The sequence below is a fragment of the Eubalaena glacialis genome, chromosome 4 (genome assembly GCF_028564815.1).
Source record: "Eubalaena glacialis isolate mEubGla1 chromosome 4, mEubGla1.1.hap2.+ XY, whole genome shotgun sequence".
NCBI classification, from domain to species: domain Eukaryota; kingdom Metazoa; phylum Chordata; class Mammalia; order Artiodactyla; family Balaenidae; genus Eubalaena; species Eubalaena glacialis.
Window position 1 is genome coordinate 53,066,110 of NC_083719.1, and position 27,001 is coordinate 53,093,110.

Consider the following 27,001-nt stretch of genomic DNA (forward strand, 5'->3'; position numbering starts at 1 on the left):
TCCAACAGAAGCAAATCAGGATATTATTCTTCCTCCCCTGTCCTTTTCAACTATCACTGAAGAAATTCTTCTACTTCCTTCTGAAACCTTGTACTGTAACCTTTCATTTCCTAGACCCTCAAACACAAACAGGAGGTTGAGATGCTATGAGAGCTTTTCCTTCCAGCTGGATAGTCAGAAACTGTCATGGTCTATATCATGCTACACCCTCTGGTATCAATCAAAAACCCCAGTCGAGGCCACCTCAATGGCCACATTTTTATTGATATTTACTTTGTCACAAAATTGTACTTTATTGGTCACGGGGCATCAGGCAAACCTATTATTAATAATGAAAATTTAAAAACCTACCAAAGGTGAATAATATCTTTATAATCCAAAGAGCATATGATATTTAGGATTTTGGGGGGTATTGAATATGAACATATTCACTTGTAATTTTACAAAAATCTTCATTCTGAATTTATAATGTTCTAATTTTACGTATGTAAGAAAGAAAGACAATTGACTTCAAGTTTATCAAGTGCTAACTTGGGAGAAAGGTCATGACACTGGGAATAGACTAAGTGTGTGATGACTTGTCCTCGAAAATCCTCCATCTCATAAAGACAGGGCTTGACACTGACATTCACACTTGGCCTCACCTATACAGCAGAGACTGGCAGAGACAATAGAGACTCCCAGAGGCAATGTCTCCCATCACTTGGGAGAGCACAGAGAACTGACGCCAGTGTCCAATCACAAGACAAAATGAACATGCAGTGCCTGGGGTGCTTGTCCCTGAACCAAACACTTGAGAGCACGTCTAGTAGAACGTGTGGACCCTGATTACCCTGGAATAGGCTGACCTTATCCTTCCCAGTCTATAGGCTAAGCTGGTTCTGTCATGTGAAGCTACAGTATTGGCTTCCCAGGAGTAATGACTAAGTTGTTTTTATTTTTCTGGCTCTTGCCTACAGTGACACAGCAGGAAAAAAGCCATGCTTTTATGCCTATCTCTGGTCCCAAAGTCTCCAACATTAGGGATATTTATGAGAAGTTCCCTTGGAGGGGTGCTTTTCTGGCCACTGAGGATGGTATTTATAATTTAATTAATAAGATAAGAAGCATGCACTGCAGGGTTTCCATCAAAACTGGTCTAGTGGTTTGGCCATACCCCAGCATCTGTCCATAGGTCTAATTGGGATACCTTTGGGGAACTATCCTGACCTTCTGATCATCTTCTATTTATAGAGTCATCCTTTGAGTTTGCACAGTTCTGGTCTGGAAACTCTCAGCCTGAACCATAGTCATATTTTCCTCATGGGTCAGCTAAGGAGATGATTAAGTACATTGCTTTCAACTGCATGTGTCAAAGTGGAGTGTGAAATTCATTTAGCTGATCACAACTAGTATTTTTATTTTCAATAAAATATAATAAAAAATTTCAGTCTTATAGGAAGGGTAAGTACTGTTTCATGGAATTTTATTTATATTTGTATGTATGTACATGTGTCATGAGTTGCAATGTAAAATATATCTCTTATTTGAGGTTGAGGTTTAAAAAGTTCAGGAAATACTGATCTATTACTTAACTTTGATCTGTAGGGGTTAAGAGCATGACTGCTGGGGCCAAATTGCTCAACTATCACTTGCTAGCTGTGTGACTTCAGGAAAATTACCTGACTTCTCTGTGCCATTTCACACATTTCTCATATGTAATATGAGAATAATAATGGTGGCTACCTTATAGGGTTGATATGGGATTAAGAAAGTTAATATTTGTCAAGTGTTTAAAACCTTGCCTGGCATACACTAAGTGCCTTATAAATGTTTGTGGGGGAAAATATCAGTTCTGCAAGTATCCTTTTATATCCTTTTACATATTAAATCAAGACAACAAAGTCCCTGCCCTATGGATATTTGTAGTCTAATATATATATGTACTTGAAAAAGTTGTCTGTTCTGAGTGGCAATATATTGGAATGTTTAAGAAAGTGCCTCGGACCAGACTGCTGTGTTCAAATCACAGTTCTACCACTCACTTGCTGTGTGACCTTTGGCAAGTTATTTGACCTTGCAGATCCTCAGTTTCTTAATCTATAAAGTGGGGCTAATAGACTCTATCTCATAAGGCTGTTGCCAGGATTAAATGAAAATACCCATAGATGCTTACGGAGGAAGCAATAATAGCTATTATCATTCTTCCTGTTAGCAATTCAGATCATGTCTTGCTTCTTTTCTGATGTACTGAAAAGTACCGCTCCTCCTCTTTCATGTGAATGGCTTGCTTAAGTCATCATTTTACTTCGGCTGTGGTGAATCAACCACATAGGGGTTCAGATAAAGACCAATACTCCTGACTAGAAAAGCAATTGTGCAGCCCAAGATCGGATTCAGACTGCCCCACTGTGCTCTCTCTCTATAGCCTTGCTCTCATAACTAGTCAGTTTACTAGAACTGTTCTTTTGCCTCAGCAGGTCTTCACAGCCCCTCAGATAATTCTGAAGCGTCACAATGGAAGCCTGACAGCCAGAGCTGTTTTACAGTATGGCTGTCTATGGCAATGGGGTCACATTATATTTCCTTCCCCCTCATCTTGGGGAGGGAAACTGATCAGGACAAAGCTTTCTGTCCAATATGATGAAGCACTTTGTATGATGTATCACTTATATGTAGATATGGTGATAGCATAAAAGGGCTCATTAGCTGAAGGGGCTTTCAACTCGAGTCCTCTACTTCTTAAGGACCTTTGGCAAGGCTGTTCTGACAAGGAGAAATCTAAGATTCTTGAGGACTCCTGAGCTTGAGGACCTAATTGTTTTCCTATGACTCTTTCCTCTTCTCCTATGGCACATTGTTAGTGTAGCACTACCATAGCTTTTGAAAATTAATAATGGAACTATATTATGCAGCATCAATCTCTTTCTTGACCATAGGCTCCTCCAGGGCAGGAGACCTGACTTATTCATCTTTGTATCCCCTGCAAGCACCAGGCACACATCTCAGTCAAAGTCTGTGGAATTGAATCTGGTTGAATTTCGATCCCAGGTCGCAGTGCCAGAGCTCACAGTAGGACTGGAGCTGAAAGCAAGTGAGGAATCATTTATTTCCCACCGCTGAGCTGACTGCTGGCTTCTGAGATATTCAAGTCACCCCATCACCCTGAAGGCCACCCAGAGAGGGCCTTAAGTTGATTCTATTGGTGCCCTTGGTGAAAGTTCTTTCTCCTAGTTTTTAGAGGTAAGGAAAATGAAGCAACCAGTCCTGCATCTTGTTGCAGGTTGTTGGTTTACAAGCCAGGGCTAGGAGAAAGTGAAGTGGAAATGTGATTGATCTCTTTTCATCCTCTGCTTAGCTGATGTGGAAAGACAGGCAATGGTGGGTCAGCAGCCCTCTCTAATTCAGTTTTGTCTAGTATCTGGCACAGTGCTGGGCATATTCTTGGTCCTAATTAAATACAGGGGCATAATTTGTCATTTTCCTCCCTTTCAAAAGGTACACGTCTTTGACTTTTTAATTTACAAACAGAAATAAAGACAGAAAATAGTCTTTTGAAAACTCTCCATGTGTCTAAGCCAGGCAGTCTGCTGAAGCTTTAAATATATTTGTTCTAATTCTGCTCATAGGGAGACAAGACAGATATGACTGTCTCCATTTCCAGTTGAGAACACTGAAGCCCAGGGAGGTTAAGTGGAGAATCCGGGATCGGAGATCAGCTCGGTTTGGATGCACTCACTGTACCATGAAGTTTTCCCCTTTCTCCTCCAGCACGCTGGTGGGTGCGTGCAAGTGTGTAACTGTGTGTGTGTGTTTCCTTTTACCCTCAAAGCCCAGCTACTTCTCCTTCTGGTCAGTTTCCTGGATTCCACTTTTTGGAAACGAAGTCCAGTTCTTGTCCAAGGTCTCACTGCCCTCTCGGCCGTCTCCCCCTGGCGTTCCCAGGACCGCCAGCCACTCCTTGGCTAAATTCAGAGTACCGGGCTTAGGCTCCGATTCCGGGCTCCATTCCCACCCTCCCAGTACAGGTGCCTAGTTCCGGTCCCCCGGACCCCGACCCTGCAGCCGGCGCCTCGGCCCCGCCTCCCCTACCTGACGCAGGTGCGCCTGGGGCGCCGTAGCCTCCGCCCACCGGCGTGCCTGCTCTGCCATTGGTTCCCCCGGCTGCCCGTCTCTTTCGCCGGCCCCGCTCGGTCCCGGAGGGGTAGGTTTTGCTGGAGAAGCCGCAGTCCCGGCGGCTTGGGCGCTGCGCGGGAGGGTTGTGGAGCGCAGAGCGCGGACCCGCGCTGGCATGTCCCCGCGCGCGGGAGCCCCAGTCGGCCGCTGGGCCCGGGCGGCTGCTAACTTGGCTGCAGGCTCCGGCGGCCCGGCCGCGGCCATGTAGTTGCCGGCGGGGCTCTCTGCAGCCCGGGAGCGGCAGCGAGAGCGAGCAGGAGCCCAGCAGTTCGAGGCTTTCCCCGGAGGCGCTGAGTGCGTGCCGCGCCCTCGCCGGCCCTCGGGCCGCACTTTGGGCCCGAGAGGGAAATGGCGGAGAAAGTTTCGGAGGTGCTGGAGCCAGTGCTCCGCGGCTGCAGCGGCCACGGTGCCCGGACTCCCGCCCCTGCGGCGGCTGCCGCGTCCTCGCCGGGAGCTTCCTCGGCCGAGTCCTCATCGGGCTCAGAAACTCTGTCGGAGGAAGGGGAGCCCAGCTTCTCTCGCGAGCAACCGCCGCCGCCGCCGCCGCCGCCGGGCGGCGCTCGGCCGCCCGCCGCGTGGGCTCCCGCGCGCTTGGTGCCCGAGCGTGGAGTCCCCGCGCTGCCGCCGCCGCCACCGCTGCCCGGAGGAGCCGCGCCCCCCGCGCTCCGGGGCAGCAGCGCGTCCCAGGAAGAGCAGGATGAGGAGGTGGGCCCGTCTTCCCCCCCCCCACTTCCGCCCCTCTGGTCCAGGCTGGCAGGCGACCCCAGCTCTCCATCCCGCACGCGGGTGGTGGACAGCGCGCGCTGGGGCCTGGAGAGGGGGAGGGACCCCAGATGCTGTGCCCCGAGCCCTGGGTAATGACAGGAGCTTCCCTGTGGGTCACCGGTTTCCCCATGGCTGTTACCTGTGTGTGTGTGTGCGTGCGTGTGCGTGCGTGTACATGTGCTGCCTGATAGTGTGCTTCTCCAGTGTCAAAGCAGCAAACTCCGTCGGTCAGGATTTACTCCTCTGGGTCTGTGAATGGACGTGAGCTGGACGCCTGGCTTGTCCCCACAACTGAGACCTCGTTCTCCGAAGTGGGCGTTGCTTCCCACCGTAGCGCTTGGGCAGAGGAGGGAGTGTGGTGAAGGGACGGGTGTGAGAGGAGAGTGGGTGTGTTGGAGGTGGGGGACGGCTGGCAGCGGTACCCGCGAAGTTGCGCGGCGGAGTTTCGGTTGCATTGGCCCCGGGATCCCCCGTGGGTGGTTTTGGCTGGTCCCGCGGTGTCGGTCCTCCGGCCCTCGGCCGGCGGCGCAGACCTGCGCTTCTGTATCTCTCATTTGGACTTGTTCCGGGGTGTCCAGATGCGTGCTGGTCGCCAGACTGAATGGGGAACGTGCCCCCTTCTTCGGGGGACTGCGTCCATCCTGGTTTCTTGGAAGAATATTCGTGCGAAACTTGTGGGTCGCGTCCTGACACATTGAAACTATGACTTGGTGTCCTCTCGCCTGTTTTCTCTGGCTTTTTTCTGCCTTTGGAGGATAGTTAAGGAAGCATAAGGTTCTTGGTGTCTTTGATTGTTTGCTTTGGACGTTTCTTGAGGGGAAGTCATCTTGATCAGGCAAGGCCATAAATAAAACATCACCCTAACAGAGCCTCCTTGTGAAGTTAATTCCTCAGTGCCAGAGTGGTATTTTCTTCCTCTCTGATGGGGTTAGTTTTAGTAAGTAATTGTCTCTGTCCGTCAGAAGATGCAAGCTGAGGCCAGTGCTCTGACAGTAGCCCCCTGGGACCCCAGCCTGGAGGCACAGACTGGATCTGGCACAAAGTGAGGCGAGTCAAGTCCTAGACTGGCAGAGATGGAGCAAACCCTAGTGGTGGGCCAAGCCTCTGGCAGTAAACAGAACCCATTCCCCAGTGCCCGGAGGAACACGAGGATCCTGGACAGGTGCCTGGAGATTTGCTTTCTAGAACTGTCTCTGCTTCTGAATTGTGAGATCTTGGATGAGCTGATTCCTCTGAGGTCAGTTTAATAATCTGTAAAATGAGGGGTATGACCAGTGAACTTCAAGGTAAAGTTTATTTTAACACGAACACTCCCCTTTTCTGATCAGGAATTTAGGATGGATCCAAAGTGCAGGTTGATCCTAGGGACAGGGTGCCAGGAGTTAAGCTGAGCATCACACCCACCACAGAGTTACCTGACCAAACCCCCAGACTAAATCAGTGTTCTCAGTGGTTGCATCTCCCTTTGAAAGATGCCAGGCATGTGCTGGCGTACTTTCCGAGATGAGCACACTGGTCACTGGGCAGTAGGGGGTATGACCCAACTTAATGATTTACCACTAGATTCTAATATAGTGTTGCCATCGGTAGAGAAGGTGGTAGAGTTAGTTGCCCTATGTTTTCTGCATAGCTAGGAGGGTACTTCATGATACATAACATGGTCTTGCAGATCCCAGGTGGGGGAAGTCAGGAACTTCTCACTTTTAATCCCAATCCTGTAGCTGATTTATTGGCCTGGCCTCAGGGTGACAGTGTTTTATTTTCTTGGAAGTGGATATAACGATAGCTTATTTCACAGGCACTGCAGTGAGGAATGGTTGATTGAAACACATTTTGGAAAGTGGAATGACTAAATAACATTGGTCAGTATTTGTGAAATCTCAGAATTGGATGTAAAGTGATACAGTATTGCAATTTATTGTGTAACTAAACCTGTGGCAGTGGATGCTGGAAATTGTCCAGGAGTGGAAATCTTGACTTGCTCTGAGAATTTTAAAGAGAAGCTAAAACTGTGGAGTAGAGAAGTTATAGTCTTGGTGAGAGGGGTTGAAGTCCAGTGCACATTTTCTGGCTCTTACACTGGTGCCAGTATGGTGCAGGGGTTCTTAACCTTTAAGAGGGTGTTTTGGGTCTCTTTGAGAACCTAGTGAACGCTCTCCCTCCTCTCCTCAGAAAACGGGCACCACTATAAATACCATTCTAGCAGGTTCAGTGAGGAACACTGGGTTATACACTCTCAGTTTGGTGGAAAGACCTGGGTTTGATTCCCGCCTCTGCCACCTTAACTGGATGTGAGATGTGGACCACTCAGCTGATGTAAGGCCTGATTTTTCCCCTCTTAAATGGGAATAATAGCAATAGGGTCATTAGGCATTTTATACATGCCACCTAGTTTAATCCTAGTATAGTATCTAACATTTAGCATTGAGTGCTAAGTAAATATTAATTTTTCAAGTTCATTTGTGATTAAAAATGTTGTGAAAGGAGGTACAAGTTTGGGCTGGCTTATTTTATTTATGCATAATTAATCTGCTCCCTACTTTCAGAGAACCTGAGGCCTTGTCTATACGTTTATTACCACTTTATTAGTATTAGCTGGGAAACAGTTTTTTATCTGGATCAGGTTGCATTATGGCAAGGCACTGTTAGGGTAGTGTTAGTTATACGGTAGCAAGGCACCGAGTAGAAAGCCTTAAAAGGCTTAAGGGAAACCCATAAAATGGAAGGAGGTTCATTTAGATTTAAAAATTGTTAGGTCTGGCTTGGGAGACTCATTGTCTTCCAGTTTTTTTCTTTTTTCAGTAAGTTATTGCATCAATTTTTAAAAAGCAGAAAAATTCAATTTCCTAGTGTATTATTGCAGTGCTAATTTTTTGGGCACCCTTGTTGAAGCTGCTTGCATATACTATTAATGTCAACAGTATTTGACCTATTTCATATTTTATCTTACTGTCAATATTTGTGTAAACTTACAAAGGCTCATAGACTTAAATCAGCCCTTTAAGCTTTTGGTGTCTTAGAAACAATAGTTTACCATGGCAATGATTGTAGTTTTTATGTACTTAATAATCAAACACACGAGAGAGACAGTGCATGGTTTTTTGTTTAAATAAAGTGCATCTCACTTAACCCCTGATTCCTCAAGCCTGTGGATTTGGGGGTCTCTGCAAGTTGAGGGTAATGGACTGTGTTTCGGATAGTCATGATGATCTGGGTTGGAGGAGTGTCCCTCTAACATTTCTGAGATTTGCTCTTAGGCGCTCTGCCCTGTCCCTTCTCAAAGCACCTTCTGACAACTCTCATAAAGTACTCAGTGCCCTTTGCTGTGTGTCGATGAACTCATAAGGGCAAAGGAATTTTGTCTTTGTGTGTTTAGCACAGTGCTTCTAATATATTAGTAGGGGCTCAGTGCATATATGTTGAATGAAAGAGGAAAAATACATCTTTGAAAACAGTTGCACATTTGACTGAAGGGTGACCATGTGTGTATTGTTTTGTCTGTTGTGAATTATGCTTAAACCTCTAGATCTCTTATCAAAAAAGCCTCCTGGATCACAGTGAAAATATTAAGAGCAGTTTTTCCACGTAGATTTTGAAGAAAGTCAAATCAGTGAGGATCCACTCACAATGCCTGTGCAGGACTTGCATATTTACTCTGCTTTTCACTGTGTGTGTTAGAACTTGAAACTTTCAGGGATTCTTAGAATGGCAGAAAAAAGGCTTAGTAGCTAAAAGGACTTTCAACTCAATATAAAGCGTCTAATTTATACTTTGCTACCCTAAAGGATTTACTTTACTGGCATGAGGTGGGAAACAATTTCCCTTATTAACAATAGGCACAATTAGGGGATGTCTTTTTTTTTTTTGAATTTTTGAATTTTATTTTATTTATTTTTTTATACAGCAGGTTCTTATTAGTCATTCATTTTATACACATCAGTATATACATGTCAGTACCAATCGCCCAATTCATCACACCACCCCCCCAACCCCCCCGCAGTTTTCCCTCCTTGGTGTCCATACGTTTGTTCTCTACATCTGTGTCTCTATTTCTGCCCTGCAAACTGGTTCATCTGTACCATTTTTCTAGGTTCCACATACATGTGTTAATATACGATATTTGTTTTTCTCTTTCTGACTTACTTCACTCTGTATGACAGTCTCTAGATCCATCCACGTCTCAACAAATGACCCAATTTCGTTCCTTTTTATGGCTGAGTAATATTCCATTGTATATATGTACCACATCTTCTTTATCCATTTGTCTGTCGATGGGTATTTAGGTTGCTTCCATGACCTGGCTATTGTAAATAGTGCTGCAGTGAACATTGGGGTGCATGTGTCTTTTTTTTTTTTTTTTTTCAAATGACCATTTTATTTTATTTTTTAATTTATTATTTATTATTTATTTATTATTTATTTTTTGGCTGTGTTGGGTCTTCGTTTCTGTGCGAGGGCTTTCTCCAGTTGCGGCAAGTGGGGGCCACTCTTCATTGCGGTGCGCGGGCCTCTCACTGTTGCGGCCTCTCCCGTTGCAGAGCACAGGCTCCAGACGCACAGGCTCAGCAGTTGTGGCTCACAGGCCCAGTTGCTCCGCGGCATGTGGGATCTTCCCAGACCAGGGCTCGAACCTGTGTCCCCTGCATTGGCAGGCAGATTCTCAACCACTGCGCCACCAGGGAAGCCCATGTGTCTTTTTGAATTATGGTTTTCTCTGGGTATATGCCCAGTAGTGGGATTGCTGGATCATATGGTAATACTATTTTTAGTTTTTTAAGGAACCTCCATACTGTTCTCCATAGTGGCTGTATCAATTTACATTCCCACCAACAGTGCAAGAGGGTTCCCTTTTCTCCGCACCCTCTCCAGCATTTGTTGTTTGTAGATTTTCTGATGATGCCTATTCTAACTGGTGTGAGGTGATACCTCACTGTGGTTTTGATTTGCATTTCTCTAATAATTAGTGACGTTGAGCAGCTTTTCATGTGCTTCTTGGCCATCTGTATGTCTTCTTTGGAGAAATGTCTATTTAGGTCTTCTGCCCATTTTTGGATTGGGTTGTTTATTTTTTTAATATTGAGCTGCATGAGCTGTTTATATATTTTGGAGATTAATCCTTTGTCCGTTGATTCGTTTGCAAATATTTTCTCCCATTCTGAGGGTTGTCTTTTCGTCTTGTTTATGGTTTCCTTTGCTGTGCAAAAGCTTTGAAGTTTCATTAGGTCCCATTTGTTTATTTTTGTTTTTATTTCCATTACTCTAGGAGGTGGATCAAAAAAGATCTTGCTGTGATTTATGTCATAGAGTGTTCTTCCTATGTTTTCCTCTAGGAGTTTTATAGTGTCCGGTCTTACATTTAGGTCTCTAATCCACTTTGAGTTTATTTTTGTGTATGGTGTTAGGGAGTATTCTAATTTCATTCTTTTACATGTAGCTGTCCAGTTTTCCCAGCACCAGTTATTGAAGAGGCTGTCTTTTCTCCATTGTATATCTTTGCCTCCTTTGTCATAGATTAATTCACCATAGGTGTGTGGGTTTACCTCTGGGCTTTCTTTCTTGTTCCATTGATCTATGTTTCTGTTTTTGTGCCAGTACCATATTGTCTTGATTACTGTAGCTTTGTAGTATAGTCTGAAGTCAGGGAGCCTGATTCCTCCAGCTCCGCTTTTTTCCCTCAAAACTGCTTTGGCTATTCAGGGTCTTTTGTGTCTCCATACAAATTTTAAGATTTTTTGTTCTAGTTCTGTAAAAAATGCCATTGGTAATTTGAGAGGGATTGCATTGAATCTGTAGATTGCTTTGGGTAGTATAGTCATTTTCACAATAACGATTCTTCCAATCCAAGAACATGGTATACCTCTCCATCTGTTGGTGTCATCTTTAATTTCTTTCATCAGTGTCTTATAGCTTTCTGCATACAGGTCTTTTGTCTCCCTAGGGAGGTTTATTCCTAAGTATTTTATTCTTTTTGTTGCATTGGTAAATGGGAGTGTTTCCTTAATTTCTCTTTCAGATTTTTCATCCTTAGTGTTTAGGAATGCAAGAGATTTCTGTGCATTAATTTTGTATCCTGCAACTTTACCAAATTCATTGATTAGCTCTAGTAGTTTTCTGGTGACATCTTTAGGATTCTCTATGTATAGTATCATGTCATCTGCAAACAGTGACAGTTTTACTTCTTCTTTTCCAATTTGTATTCCTTTTATTTCTTTTTCTTCTCTGATTGCCATGGCTAGGACTTCCAAAACTATGTTGAATAATAGTGGTGAGAGTGGACATCCTTGTCTTGTTCCTCATCTTAGACGAAATGCTTTCAGTTTTTCACCATTGAGAATGATGTTTGCTGTGGGTTTGTCGTATATGGCCTTTATTATGTTGAGGTAGGTTCCCTCTATGCCCACTTTCTGGAGAGTTTTTATCATAAATGGGTGTTGAATTTTGTCAAAAGCTTTTTCTGCATCTATTGAGATGATCCTATGGTTTTTATTCTTCAATTTGTTAATACGGTGTATCACATTGATTGATTTGCGTATATTGAAGAATCCTTGCATCCCTGGGATAAATCCCACTTGATCATGGTGTATGATCCTTTTAATGTGTTGTTGGATTCTGTTTGCTAGTATTTGGTTGAGGATTTTTGCATCTATATTCATCAGTGATATTGGTCTGTAATTTTCTTTTTTTGTAGTATCTTTGTCTGATTTTGGTATCAGGGTGGTGGTGGCCTCATAGAATGAATTTGGGAGTGTTCCTTCCTCTGCAATTTTTTGGAATAGTTTGAGAAGGATGGGTGTTAGCTCTTCTCTAAATGTTTGTTAGAATTCACCTGTGAAGCCATATGGTCCTGGACTTTTGTTTGTTGGAAGATTTTAAATCACAGTTTCAATTTCATTACTTGTGATTGGTCTGTTCATATTTTCTATTTCTTCCTGGTTCAGTCTTGGAAGGTTATACCTTTCTAAGAATTTGTCCATGTCTTCCAGGTTGTCCATTTTATTGGCATAGAGTTGCTTGTAGTAGTCTCTTAGGATGCTTTGTATTTCTGCAGTGTCTGTTGTAACTTCTCCTTTTTCATTTCTAATTTTGTTGATTTGAGTCCTCTCCCTTTTCTTCTTGGTGAGTCTCGCTAATGGTTTATCAATTTTGTTTATCTTCTCAAAGAACCAGCTTTTAGTTTTATTGATCTTTGCTATTGTTTTCTTTGTTTCTATTTTATTTATTTCTGCTCTGATCTTTATGATTTCCTTCCTTCTGCTAACTTTGGGTTTTGTTTGTTCTTCTTCCTCTAGTTCCTTTAGGTGTAAGGTTAGATTGTTTATTTGAGATTTTTCTTGTTTCTTGAGGTAGGCTTGTATAGCTATAAACTTCCCTCTTAGAACTGCTTTTGCTGCATCCCATAGGTTTCGGATTGTCGTGTTTTCATTGTCAATTGTCTCTAGGATTTTTTTGATTTCCTCATTGATTTCTTCAGTGATCTCTTGGTTATTTAGTAGTGTATTGTTTAGCCTCCATGTGTTTGTGGTTTTTACGTTTTTTTCCCTGTAATTGATTTCTAATCTCATAACGTTGTAGTCAGAAAGGATGCTTGATATGATTTCAATTTTCTTAAATTTTCTGAGGCTTGATTTGTGACCCAAGATGTGATCTATCCTGGAGAACGTTCTGTGCGCACTTGAGAAGAAAGTGTAATCTGCTGTTTTTGGATGGAATGTCCTATAAATATCAATTAAATCTATCTGGTCTATTGTGTCATTTAAAGCCTGTGTTTCCTTATTAATTTTCTGTTTGGATGATCTGTCCATTGGTGTAAGTGAGGTGTTAAAGTCCCCCACTATTATTGTGTTACTGTTGATTTCCTCTTTTATAGCTGTTAGCAGTTGCCTTATGTATTGAGGTGCTTCTGTGTTGGGTGCATATATATTTATAATTGTTATATTTTCTTCTTGGATTGATCCCTTGATCATTACGTAGTGTCCTTCCTTGTTTCTTGTAACATTCTTTATTTTAAAGTCTATTTTATCTGATATGAGTATAGCTACTCCACCTTTCTTTTGATTTCCATTTGCATGGAATATCTTTTTCCATCCCCTCACGTTCAGTCTGTATGTGTCCCTAGGTCTGAAGTGGGTCTCTTGCAGACAGCATATATATGGGTCTTGTTTTTGTATCCATTCAGTGAGCCTGTGTCTTTTGGTTGGAGCATTTAATCCATTCACGTTTAAGGTAATTATCGATATGTATGTTCCTATGACCATTTTATTAATTGTTTTGGGTTTGTTTTTGTAGGTCCTTTTCTTCTCTTGTGTTTCCCACTTAGAGAAGTTCCTTAAGCATTTGTTGTAGAGCTGGTTTGGTGGTGCTCAATTCTCTTAGCTTTTGCTTGTCTGTAAAGCTTTTGATTTCTCCATCGAATCTGAATGAGATCCTTACCGGGTAGAGTAATCTTGGTTGTAGGTTCTTCCCTGTCATCAGTTTAAGTATATCATGCCACTCCCTTCTGGCTTGTAGAGTTTATGCTGAGAAATTAGCTGTTAACCTTATGGGTGTTCCCTTGTATGTTATTTGTTGTTTTTCCCTTGCTGCTTTCAGTAATTTTTCTTTGTCTTTAATTTTTGCCAGTTTGATTACTGTGTGTCTCGGTGTGTTTCTCCTTGAGTTTATCCTGTATGGGACTCTTCTGCGCTTCCTGGACTTGGGTGGCTATTTCCTTTCCCATGTTAGGGAAGTTTTCGACTATAATCTCTTCAAATATTTTCTCTGGTCCTTTCTCTCTCTCTTCTTCTTCTGGGACCCCTATAATGCGAATGTTGTTGTGTTTAATGTTATCCCAGAGGTCTCTTAGGCTGTCTTCATTTCTTTTCATTCTTTTTTCTTTATTTTGTTCTGCAGCAGTGAATTCCACCATTCTGTCTTCTCGGTCACTTATCCGTTCTTCTGCCTCAGTTATTCTGCTGTTGATTCCTTCTAGTGTAGTTTTCATTTCAATTATTGTATTGTTCATCTCTGTTTGTTTGTTCTTTAATTTTTCTAGGTCTTTGTTAAACATTTCTTGCATCTTCTCGATCTTTGCCTCCATTCTTTTTCCGAGGTCCTGGATCATCTTCACTATCATTATTCTGAATTCTTTTTCTGGAAGGTTGTCGATCTCCACTTCATTTAGTTGTTTTTCTGGGGTTTTATCTTGTTCCTTCATCTGGTGCATAGCCCTCTCCCTTTTTATCTTGTCTATGTTTCTGTGAATGTGGTTTTCATTCCACATGCTGCAGGATTGTAGTTCTTTGTGGGGATGTCTTTTAACTGTTCTGTTAATGATGTGAGTTTGAAGACTGCTCTTAATGTCATGCATAGATGTGTAGATGAATGTCTAGTCTTCACTGGTGAAGAGAATAAATAACAAAGAGCAACCATGAATTCAGTAAAACGTTTCACTGAATTGGTGTTTTATGAATCATAGCAGCTACATAATTTGGAAAGAGGAGTAGTGTGTAAATACTGGCATGTTTATTATTGAGTCTGCTTTTGACTCCCTGCTCCAATAAGAGCCACAGGTTTAGAATGTCAGTCAGCCAATTATATTAACTCTTGGGAAGTATCACCTTGGGCACTGAAAACACGAGGGTGGACAAGATAGAGATAGTTTTGACCTCACAAAGCTTCTAGTGTAGTGGGGGAGATAGTCCCTAGCCACATGAGTTTTCATTAGTTGGCTTCCAACGTGGTAGATGGGGAACAGGCTGTGAGGGAGTGTGCACCTCATCTCCCCTGGGAGGTGGGAACTGCCTCACTGAGGAGTTATTGGGAGAAGGGGAGGGACAAGAGTAATGCAGGTAGCAGAGAGAGCATGTGGCTCTGGGGCCTGAGGACTCTGGGTCACGTGTGTGGAGCCGTGAAGGGCATGGCCTCAGGGGACACTGGAGAGAGAATCAGTGGCTGGGTCATGCACACCTTTTGGACTTTATTCTAAGGTACCGGGAGCCACTGAAGATTTGAAGCAAGGTAGTGACTCTATCAGATTGGCGTTTCGGGAAGCCAGGCAGCCTGGAGCCCACCTTTTGGGCACTGCAAGTGTAGCTCTTTGAAATGTTCCAGGTTATCGGGGAGCTGATGACCTGAGAAGAAGCCATCTTAATATGCGGTGTGTCGGCGGAACGGGGGGTCATTCCTGGCGGCTCAGGCATCCACGAAATGGAACAGGATCGAGAGAACACTTTCATGTGGCTATTAATGCTGCTTTTCACTGCAACGTTGCCTTAAGCCTAGTATTTTCTTGAAGGAAAACCTTTAATGATGAATGGAGACAGAGAAGAGGGCCTTGCGAATGCTCATGTCCACAGTCAGTTGCCGGGGATGTTGACCTGAGGTGAAAGGAGGAGAAATTGCCTGGAGGCGGTGTGAGATCCTCTGGCGGCGGGAAGTGTGGTGTTTGTGAGCTAACACGCATTACGAGAGTCTGGCTTATTTGCTTGGATGTTCCTAGAGAAGGTAGGGTCAGAGTCAGGGAAGAGCTGAGGCTTTTACCCTTTCCACCCCGGGTCTGAGGTATTCTAGGAAATGTCAAGTGTTTATATTTCACCAGTGTTTCGGAGCCAGTGACAAAGGCTGACTCTCTGTTCCCTCAGACTTAGTGGATACAGTGTATGAGTCCAGCTGTTTTTCATTTTGCCCCTGAAAGGAAGGGTGTGGAAGCACATTAGAGTGCGGGCTGTGAAGATGGTAAACTGCGGGAAGAATCCTGGTAGAAAAGTTCTCACGGTGAGAAGGGTCCATAACCTGGTGTTAGAGAAAACTGAGCGCCGTGGGTATGTGTGTGTGTGTGTGTGTGTGTGTGTGTGTGTGTGTGCATACAGGTACGCATGCGCGTGTATATCTAAGAAGAGATAATTGTCCTTTTCAGATGGAAGACACCCCAGGCCATGTTAAAACACGGTCGCACATTCTGTAGTGTTGCCTGGAAAGGACTTGTGCTTCCCTCCTCCATCCCTTCAGACCAGCAGCCAGTGTTCCCTACTCTGGGGTCAGGGTCTGTATTGCCTAAGGGTACAGACCAATGACCCCAGTTCAGCCACTTATAGGCCGTGTGCCTTTGGAAAGGTTATTAATACTGAGACTGTTTCCTTATATGTAAAATGGACATGCCCGTATTTATTGCAGAGGGTCGTTATGAGAATTAATGAGGTGTTTTATATTGAGGACCCAGCATGATTCCTGGCATGTAGTATGCATTCCATGATGGTGTTTGCTACTATGACTGAGTATGGAAAAGCTGGTTTATGCAGAATATCAGCTCCATAGCCAGGAATAATCGGAAGCCTAGACATCCCTTCCCTGATGGATTATGCTACCGGCATGGTTTGCTGGTGGTTCTGGGAGGCCCTTTCATTCATGAGTAGGTAGATATGTAACATAGCGATCACTTTTAAATTCATGGACACAGCATTTCTTACGATGTACTAATAGCGAAGCCTTATGGTTCATTAACTCTTGTAAGACACGATCTCTCTTTTGCTCATGGAACCTGCTCTCAGTGATCATGTATTAAATGATATCCTAAAAGACTCTGTGAACATGCAAATTACTACCTGTGCCCAGGGATTTAGTAAGAAGGCAGAATGTCAGCCCTGTGGTGAGGCTGGTGACATGACCAGGTACTTCATGATGATTTGGGGGCTGAGAAGGGAGTAACAAGGAAATCAGATGATTTTCTGGAAGCCAACTTTGGTTCCTATAAGCATCGGGTGGGGAGGCAGGTGGTCCAGAGGCCACCCCTACTTCACAGAGGGGAAATCTGTTAGACATGTGATAGAACTATTAAAAATGCAAGAACTCATGTATGTGAATTGTCCAACAAAAAGTCTGTTTTGTCCCTTTGGGGCAATGTAAACATTTCAATTTTTTAAGGCAAAATTGCAAAAACCTAGGAGTGTTTTTGATATAACTCAGGTAAATGCTGATGCAGTGACTGCAGGTCGTTTTCCCTTCCACCAGCCTGGTGCTGTGCCCTATGTACCTGTTTAGGTTGACATTTACACAGCTTTGCATCATTTAGTTCAAGGATGATTGTGTCCTTTTATGTCTCTGATATTTAGTCCGGTTTCTTATCTGGTCCTATTATTTTGGGGTAGAGCATAAGATCAAATATGATTAAGCAGAAGTCTCTTTCTCCAGCAGCTTGTGTGCACTTGTGTCTTTCCCTGTCTTTGTCCTTCTCTCTCACCTGGTTCAGAATTCCTGGAAAGGGTTGGACAGTAGTCATGTGTGTTTCCAGGCTTAGGAGAGAAAACCCCTAAATGTGAAATGTCAGTTCAGGACCGTGGTCAGCGGTACACAAACATTCAAGTCACATTTAAATGTATAGAACTTGTGTGAAATTTCTGGTTACTTCTCCAACTTCTCTTAATGAAAAGCATTCACTGCTTATTTAATGATTTGAATTCATAACTAGGCACATGTGTCTGTGAGACAGCTTATATATTTGTACCCTAGGCCTGTACTCTTTTGCTAGCCCATCAATTCTCCTCTTAGACACAGTCCATATATTTTTGATTATGGTGCTTACTTCCACTGAACCTTTCAGTCCAAATGCTTTGTATTGATATTGGGGGCAGGGGGAGGTGGAGGTGGAGGGGAGGATGGAAATACTGACAAATTGGCTTTCTTTTCTTAACTAATTTCATAGGCTATGGTGTGGAAAACGAAAATTTAATTTTAACTTTCTTGACTTTGTATTTTTGAGGTGTTTTCAGTGGCCAACAAGCTCACAGGTGCACCCAGTTTAGTGTGGGTAGCTGAATATACAGTCACAAACTCACATCAGGTGCGTGTCTTTTGGCCTCTGCCTTAGAACTTGGTCAGCTACTTTTTGAATAAGCTGAGAAGTTAGGTATGTAGTTCCCTCCTGGTTGATGATTTTGTGCCTTTCCAAGTTTGTTTTAAAAATAATATCATCATATCTTGGGGTTCTGGTATTAATGTGTGTCATAACTGGCATTTCTTTATGCAGAGATGGATGTACCTTCTGCAATGCAGGAAGGGTCCCAGCGCCTCACCAGTGGTAGGGAAGTAAAGTAAAATTGGGTTAAAATTGGTGGTTAAAATGTTATGTCCCTGTACACTGTCCTTGAGACTTATATTCTCAGAAATTACAAATTTAAAATTGCTTCTTAGGGCAATCATTGCTAGGTAAACTGCATTAAGGTATTGATATAGAATGCAGTTGTGATGAAATCCATTTTGTGTATAAAGGTTAAGTGATTATTTTCACAAAGAGGTTCTTTATGAATAAATTGATTCCATAGGAATGTGTCTAGCTCCTATACACTCAAACTCACAGAATTTGCTTTGTCACTCCCTTAGTTTTAGCTGGAGTGCTTAATTGAAAGCACCTGAGGCTTAATTGAAATCATCATCAGCCCAGGGCAGCTCTGAGGCTACTCACTTAGATGCAGCCAAGAAGAGATGGGGAGAGTTGCTCCAGAGAAAAGGGCAGTCCCAAATATTTGTTTGGAGAGAAAGGACCATCAGAAAGTTTTACTTAAGGAGAACTTCATACTCATCTCAAATGAGTAGAGTACAAATCAGAAAGACCCAAGAAAATGCTGACCTTCCTGTTCTTGTGGCTCTTATGAGACTAGTAAGTTGAATCGCCAGGTTAAGCCAGTGTAGCCTTAGTTTAAACACTGAGCGAGCATGTGTGAGCACGAGAGAGCGAAGGAGAACGAGAGAAAAACTGCTTGTCAAGTAAGGAAAGACTATCTTCTTTTTCCCCTACATTTTGGTACTTTATGTGTTGTTGAAATCTTACCTTTGTAAATTTTACTTCATGTACCACTTTATTTCTTTGGGATTTCTTGTTTTTTTGTTCTATAGTCACTGTTTCCCTAATAAGCTACCGCAGTTCACTGTTGTTCGGGAAGAGGAGGATGGTCCAAGATGTGCCTCTGAGACCTTTCAGGACTCGCTTTAATCCGTGGTGATGGTGGGTCCTAGCCCTGATGCAGCGTCTCTTAGGAGGACAAGAGATAACATGGGCATTCTCACTGTGAAGTCTCTTGGTTTTCTTTATTATAATGTCAATATCACTTTGACTTTTCAAGACTTCTGCTTTTGAAATTAAAACATTTCTACCTGGAAAAAGCTGAGGGCAACGGTTTTAAAATTATAGAATAAGACCTGTTGGGAAGAGTTAGACTGATAGAGTAGCAATGTGACAGTTGTGTAACCTGCTACAATCATACTGTTTTAAATTTTTAAAAAATTATTTCTGAGTCATCACTTTCTGTGTGTTAGGTTGCCTGTCATTCTGTGTTCTAAATCATTCCTGTTTCTTTCATCCCCTTTTTATATATAGCTTGGTCATCAGAATTTTAAAAAGAACATCACAAATCACTTTGGTTGGAAGAGTAGTAAAACCTTCGTTAAACAGAATGTTTGGGGGAGAGACTTTTTTTTGGTTACTCAGTTTTATGATTTGCTGAAAATTAACTTGAAAGCTCTTTTGTTCTCACTTTGTTGTTGACCTTTTTTTCTTATAATTTCGAGGTGTGGTTTTCCTGCCTTATTTTGTGCTGAACAAGCTAGCTTTTTTTTTTTTTTTTTTAATTATTGGACGTATTGTAATGCTTTAGGGCTCTCACTTTGGGTATCAATCACCTTCGAAAACTATTGAAGATGGAAAAGTGCATAAGAAGTATAAAATTGCATGTGCTATTAACAAATAGATAGTCTTTATTTCTTTAACTTTAACGTTGAAGTTAGCAAAGTACTTTTTTTCTGAGGGTTCTGCTGCATTATCTTTGTTCCTGGGTTATGCCAGATCTTGTATATATTGTTAAAATTTGTACAGTACTTACCAGTTTGCACAGGATTTCCTGATACTATTTCAACTGTTCTCTCATTCTCATTTTGTACACACTTCTTTTTGTAGTATAGTTAATAGTTTCTCTCTCCTCCACCCCACTAGATTGTATAATGTTGAGAGGGTCACTTAGCCACAGTATGGTAGTGTGGGCCAATTGAATTACCAATTAAGCTTAAAAAGACTTTTGTAAAAGTTGAGTAAATGCATGTAAAACACTCAGAATGGTGTCTTGACACAAATATGCCTCAATGGCAATTTGGGGCAATACTTATTATTATCCACTATATGTCCTGTCCATTTGGCATTAAGAGTTTGAGTTAAGTATCTGCAGAACTTTTAAGGTCAGGGGGAAGATTTAACTGGTGGCCTAAACCCAGGATCATAGGTTTAATGGTCTGAGTGGGTTTCTACAAATGAAGTTTTGACTATAAACCAATTCTTATTTTTCTGTTAGCGTTGGGAAACCGTATTCTGTTAAGTTGTTCACTACCATCACACTTGTAGCTCTAAGCCATTTTTGGCCACATGTTTAAAGGAATTATTTTAATTGCTGATGAAATATTGACAACTATCCTTAAAATTTTAACAGTGATCCTGGGCTGTATTCATTAGTGCTCAGGATAAACTGCTGTCAATGGAAATGTCAGGAATTCTGGCAACCTTGTCAGGGCTGGATAAGTGGTGATGTAGGCGTTGGGAGTTGAACTGTGCCTTGGCTCCTTGCTGGGCAAGGAATTAGCCTCCACGGTCTTCCTGTGTGATGAAAGGCGGTCCTTTCCAGCACCAGTTTTTTGTTTCCTCTTACTATAGAAACCTTGATTTAAAAATTTAAAGTTGTCATCAGTATATAATTTGTTACAGAACTGTCATTCGCATTTGTCTTTTGATGAATTTCAGTTTGTGAATAGGCACATGCTTAAACGTACAGAAGAAATAGAGTTTGCATATATGTTCTGCTTTTGTTCATCTTTTAAAATTATTTGGTATGTTTCTGTCAGTCATCATGAATACACGTTGAGTGTGCTCTTACCTCCCAAACCTGCAAAGGAGTTGAACTCTGGATAACAAGGTCACTTTTGCATTTTTCTTGATTCAGTAGTACACTGTTGTGTGCACCAGAAATTACTGTTGTAGGTGAAATGATAAAAGATGGTTTTTTGGTGCTAGCTCTCAGAGACTGACTGCAGAGTGGGATCTTTTTCCCTGAGAGCATCTGCAGATCCTTAGATCAGTAGCAGAATTTGCTTATTATTCACAATAGCCTCCAAAGAGCAACTTGGGTTTGGAATTTGCTTGCTGCCTGGAATTACTCTGGGCCACATGTCCTGTCACAAGTCTGTCATTCCCATGTTCTAGACCAGAAACCTTTTGATTTTTAAAAATCATTCTTTCATTTAAAAGATGTGTATGATCTCTGCTACCCTAGGCAGCCAGGGCCCTCCTGTACTGTTCTGGATCTTAGCCACCCAGCCCTTGTAGTGGACTAAAGTTTGTTTGCAAAGTTAAATCAGAATCTATCAGGAGAAATTACTTTTTACCAGTGTGGTGATATTTTTTTTTTTTTTTTTTAAACCAGAGGCTGGCAGCTCCAGCCTAAGCTGTTAGCCTAAGCTTTTGGGATTGTTTTATAAGTTCGTTTGAAAGTCAGTTGTTTGCAGAGTGTGAAGTCCCATAGAGACATTTTAAATGGTGATTTGGTTTCCAGGTCAGCCTACAAAAGACTGATTGACCCCTAGAATGGAATGTAAAGTCCGAGAAATGGGATAATAATGCTAGAAATGGTGAAGGAAGTAGAATTTTGGATTTGAAAGGTCAAAGGCTGCTTAGCATCCTGTTTTATCTAGAGAGATAAGTATACCTTGGCCAGAGCAGGTACCTGAGCCCAGGCCTTCTTATCTGTATCTGTTCCTGCCAGCTGGAGCAGTGTCACCTCTAGCTTTCTGTCTCTAACATGAAGTTCTTTTTGGGGTACTGAGGGGCAGTATAACGTCTTCTTGAGGTGGATGACTGTGACACAAGTAAACCTTGGCTGTTCTCAACATCTGAACACCTGAATGAGCAGGGCCCTGCCCTCCCAGGTGTTCTGAGTTAGTGAACAGGTGAGCTGGGGGAGCCTCCACTCCATCCACATGGTAGCTCTGGGTATCCTCTGGAGGTGTGGCAATGACCTTTCTTTGTCTTTAGGGCAACTACATGGGTGCCCAAGACGCCTTCACATATTGGGGCAAATTATTTTAACCCCAAACATTGTCTCCTGGCACTGTTCAGTTCAGTTCTAATGGAGGAAACCTGCAAAGACTCAGAATTTAAGGTAGAAGGTAGGAGATACCACCTTACACCTGTTAGAATGGCTGTTATCAGAAACACAGCAAGTATGGGCAAAGATGTGGAGAAAAATGAACCCTTGTGCACTGTTGGTGGGAATGTAAATTGGTGCAGCCACTATGGAAAACAGTAGGAGGGTCTTCAAAAAATAGAACTACTATATGATCCAGCAATTCCACTTCTGGGTATTTATCCAAAGAAAACGAAAACACTAACTCATATATGCACACCCATGTTCATTGCAGCATTTTACAATAGCCAAGATATGGAAACAAATGTCCATCGATGGATGAATGGATGAAGATGTGGAGTGTGTGTGTTCTGTAGATACATAATGGAATGTTAATCAGCCATAAGAAATGAAATACTGCCATTTGTGACAACATGGATGGATCCCTAGGGCATTATGCTAGGTTAAATAAGTCAGAGAAGGACAAATACTTTATGATCTCACTTATATGTGTAATCTTAAAAAAAAAACCAAACTCGTAGACAGAATAGATTGATGGTTGCCAGTGGCAGCAGGGGTGCGGGGCTATGGGCAAAATGGGTGAAGGGGGTCAAAAGGTACAAACTTCCAGTTATAAAATAAGTTCTGGGGATGTAATATACAGCCTGGTGACTATAGTTAATAATACTCTATTGCATATTTGAAAGTTGATAAGAGTAGGTCTCAAGTTTTCATCACAAGAAAAAAATTAGTGACTATGATGACGGATAACTAGTTAACTAGACTTAACTGTGGTGATCATTTTCTAATATGTACAAATATTAATCATGTACAACTGAGACTAATACAATTATATCTCAATTTAAAAAAATGGTGGAAGGTGGTTACCTTTGAAAACCCATCAGAGCGCCTTTTAAATAAACCAAGTACTATTAAGAGAAGTAACTAGGGGTTAATTCTCCAAAACAATGTTTCTTTGTATAATAACATGTCTTTGCAGAACAAATGATGTTTTAATTTGCATAGTCTGTCTCTTTCTCACTAGCAGATGTTAAGTTCTCCCATGCTTGTTCTTTTAGTTTAACTCAGATGAGAGGAGTGATAGATCCTGTAGATGAGGCTGTAAATAATTGCCACATATCCTTGTTCCATTGGGACTTTATACTTAAATGTGTATTTTTAAGACCTTTTTTCCTGAACCTGAATCCAGAGTTGAGGAAAGGTGGCTGCATCTGGAGGATGGTTTTTTTTCACTGTGCTGTGAGCTGCTGTTTTTCTTTGTTCTCTATCCCCTATCTCTCTCCCCTCCCCTCATGGGAGGGTTAAGGCTGAGTTGTGGAATTAGTGCAATTTTTTTTAAAAGAGATGGTGAAGGCCCCATCCAAATAGTTTATAGCTATGTTCCAGCAACAAGGATGATTTCATCGGAGCCTCTCTAAATGTCCCTTTAGAGATCATTTGTGGTAATTAAAAGGAAAGTAAAACACAGATTTTTGAAAAATGATAAATATAGGTTTACCAAGTGATTTCATGATGCTAGATGGAAGCCCTGCTGAGAAGCATCACGGGTACTCTGTACTCCTCAGAAACCTGTAATCAGATGGGCACTGTTGTGAAATTGTTCGGATCCCATTACCTGCAGTTTTTAGAAATTTATTTTGACACTTAAGGACATCTAAGGATGTAAATTTAATTACTGCTGCTGCTTTCTCTGTGGGCTTGAATGAAAAGTGGCAAATTATGTAATGAAATTGCCATTAAGGTAGAGTTTTTTTTAAAGTTAAGTTTCATGGTTGTTCAAAATTTTGTTTCTAAACTTGCAATATGGATGGATGACTTTTACAGCATTATCAAAAAGTCTTGGGCAATCACACTCATTTGACTTTTGGAGGGGGGTAGCTTTCAGTTTGGTGTGGTTAAAACTGCTGCTCACTTAGGATATTCTAGAAAACTAGGTTTTGAATACAGTAGGTTTTGTGTGGGGGGGCTCCTTTAAATCTGAACTTGCAGTGGAGCTATATATCTGGTATTATTAAAGTCCAGGGTGGCAAGGGAGCTGAGCCAAGTCCACTTCTTCTTGGGTCTCTCTCTTTTTTTTTTGCAGTGTCTCTCTTTCTTCCCCTTGCCTGTTGGCCTGCACTTGTGAAGGGCAGAGAAGGAGGACATGTTAGAGGACTGGATGGGTGGACGTAGGTCCTAGAAAGTAACGGTGTTATGTCAGCATGCTTTTGCAACAGTAAGTGCTGGTGAAGATGCCCTTGTTGGAAGTGAGGTGCAAGACTCCTCCCTGGTACACAGGCTGCCACGAACCCTTCCTGCTGTGGGGTAGAGCTGGTGTGAAAGTGCACGTTTTTCTTGGTCGAATCAAGAGGTATTTATTGAGCCTTGCTGCTCATGAAGATCTGTAGGAGTTGGCGGTAGGAGGCACGGGAGATGTAAAAGCACTAAGAAATCTGGTCAGCGCCTAAAGCAACAGACAGTCGGGTTAGGAGACCCAGTGCACACAGAGTGAGTTGACCTGGATGTGCACAGTGCACATTTCAACAAGTGAAAATGTGATTCAGGCTGAAGGTGGGAGTGAGGAGGGAACCCACTGCAGAATCCTCAACCTGATGGGATTTATCTGGGAGTGGGTTTTCCTAGTTCCTTGAAGATGTAAGCATTGGAAAGCAAAAGCGCTTGTACTAGATTAAATGTTTTGCCCCATCAGGTATGTTCATTAGATACGTTGTAGTCGTAGGAAAGTCTTTTTTTCTCTTTAAAAGTAGTAGTATTTAGAAGGAATAGTAATTGGCAGTTGACTTTTTTCCATTTGTTTATGGTTTACTCTCTGCGTAATTTAAAATTACTAGTAAAAATATATGACTAGGATTGTAGTATTTTTCTCTAATACCAGCTTATTTATGGCTTCATAACTTTCTAATCAAGAGTACTTTTTTTAAGCTTAATATTTCCCTACATAACTAAGCAATATTTTCACCTAATACTTTTTTAAATAACTGTTTTAACAAACTTGTTTGTTGTGTGGGCAGAGTTGAGGGAGAAAGCATGATTGGTGAGAATTTACCAGGTAAGCCGTTATTGGTGCTATCTCTTGAAGATAGCACTTGCTTTTCTTGCTTTGGGGTATCTTTTGGTTACTCGTGAGATGAAATCTGTCAAGTTTTGAGCAATGATTTTTTTTGGCCCAGCTGGAATTTCAAACACTCTTTCAGTCTTCCCCTTCTCCTCAAGTGTGCTTGGAAAAATCGAAGGAGAAGCTCTCACCCTCTGGGTCTTTGGCAGGAACCATGGCTTCATCAGAGCAGAGCTGCCTACACAGAGGAGGACTTGCCCTGTGGCCATGGCAGCCCCTGCCCCGGCAGCTTTCCGAGACCTCTGAGCCATGTGGACTTGCTTGATATCCTCAGCATCCGCAGACCAACTGGTCTTACGAGGCAGCGCCTGTGATTTTTATAAAAGGTACTCTCTCCAGGCCTCAAACCTGTCAGGGTAGCTGGTTCCCAGTACTTGCAGGTGGGGAGGGAAGTGAGCCTACTGAGGATAAAACCGACTTTCTGAAAAACCCTTGGGACTGTGTCTGTCTCCTTCAGGATCTGCAGGCATGGGGAGAGTTCCTTCACCTAAGAGTTAGTGATTACCAGTCATGGGCTCCTGGTGGGGGACATGTGTGATATGGGACTGCTGGCAAAAGCGGTACAAAACTACAAAGCAAGGCAGCTGGGGGTCTGGAGAGAATGAGTTTATAGCGGGAGTGGGGAAAACTCAGAGGAGATGGTGTTACTTACAGTGACCAAGCCAAGGTGGGCAGTTAGGGCAGTTCTGCTCTTAGAATTAACATTAAGCTCCCAAGTGAACCGACTTTTAGCCCTACCCCCTCTTCCCTGGCCCAGCACATCTTACCTTCACTCTTCCCTCGGGAAAAATAACGAAGAAAGCCGTCTGTGAGCCCCATGTGTGTGCCCGGCTAGTTCCATGACTTGTTCAAAGATTCTCTGTCCCAGTTATTTTTATTCTAACCACAGTTTGTACTCTGGATTTTTTTTTTTTTTTTTGAAATTTACACTTACAACTATGCTATTAATCTTAACTCTGAAAACTAAATATTCACTCTTCACCCAGAACTTGCAGAACTGGTTAATGCATGAAATGATTGAGAGGGTAGCAGCTATTCCTGTAAGCCTTGAGTCGTCTGGCCTGTGAAGTCAGGGAGTTGGTTTACCCTTATTGAAAGGCATTTGGGGTCTCTAGATTTCTTTCCGTCTTGAGGAGGGCAGTGAGATCCCAATCTTAAGCTTTGAAACATCTCCTTGGAGGTTTTCCATGTTGCAGAATGGAAGACCATTCAAGGGACCCCAACTTTCCCATTCTTTGGAGAGTGAGTTCCTCCTGTTCTTTGAGCTGTCTTTTGTGCCAAAAAGACATGGTACCTTGCGCACCTCCCAGCATGAAGGGGCTGCTGAGACAGTGGTTTGGGGAGAGGGGAACCTCATGGTCTACAGATAGGGAGAGCACTGGGGACCCGTCCTGGTGGGAGGTGTGGTGGTGCTTCTACTGGGGATGTGCATATCCGCAGCTAAAGACACGGTGTCCTTTGTGATGCTCTGTTTGAGGGGAACACACATGGCAGAGAAATCTTTTTTTTTTTTTAAGCTTTTAAATCTGTGTCTTGCTCTTTGCTTTTTCTCTTCTCTGACATTTTAAGTAGAAACTGGAACGGCGGTAATTCATTGCCTCGGGGATACTTGCCTGGCAGAAAATGGAAGCAGTTTGAAGAACAGGTTCTTCTCAGTCTACACCTAAGAAATAGAGAACACTGTGTGTCCCGGGCTGGAGGTGTGGTGTCCCTGTGAGGGCAGGGAGAGAGAAAGCAGATTGCCTGGACTGGGGAGGGGGGTCAGGGTTGGTTGGCCCTGGGATACAGGGGTTGGGATTCATGATCCTCTCGT

At 42.5% G+C, this 27,001-nt stretch overlaps 1 protein-coding gene across 3 annotated transcripts in view; it reads left to right on the forward strand.

The window, feature by feature from the left end:
- The first annotated feature begins 4,188 nt into the window (after positions 1-4,188).
- The window catches only part of MAST4 (microtubule associated serine/threonine kinase family member 4), a 563,146-nt gene continuing 540,333 nt past the window's right edge, over positions 4,189-27,001 (forward strand). For all 3 annotated transcript variants that reach the window (XM_061189315.1, XM_061189320.1, XM_061189316.1), the window contains exon 1: positions 4,189-4,860. In XM_061189315.1, coding sequence (XP_061045298.1) covers positions 4,504-4,860 — 357 coding nt within the window. In that variant the 5' untranslated portion in view covers positions 4,189-4,503. The remainder of the gene's footprint in view (positions 4,861-27,001) is intronic.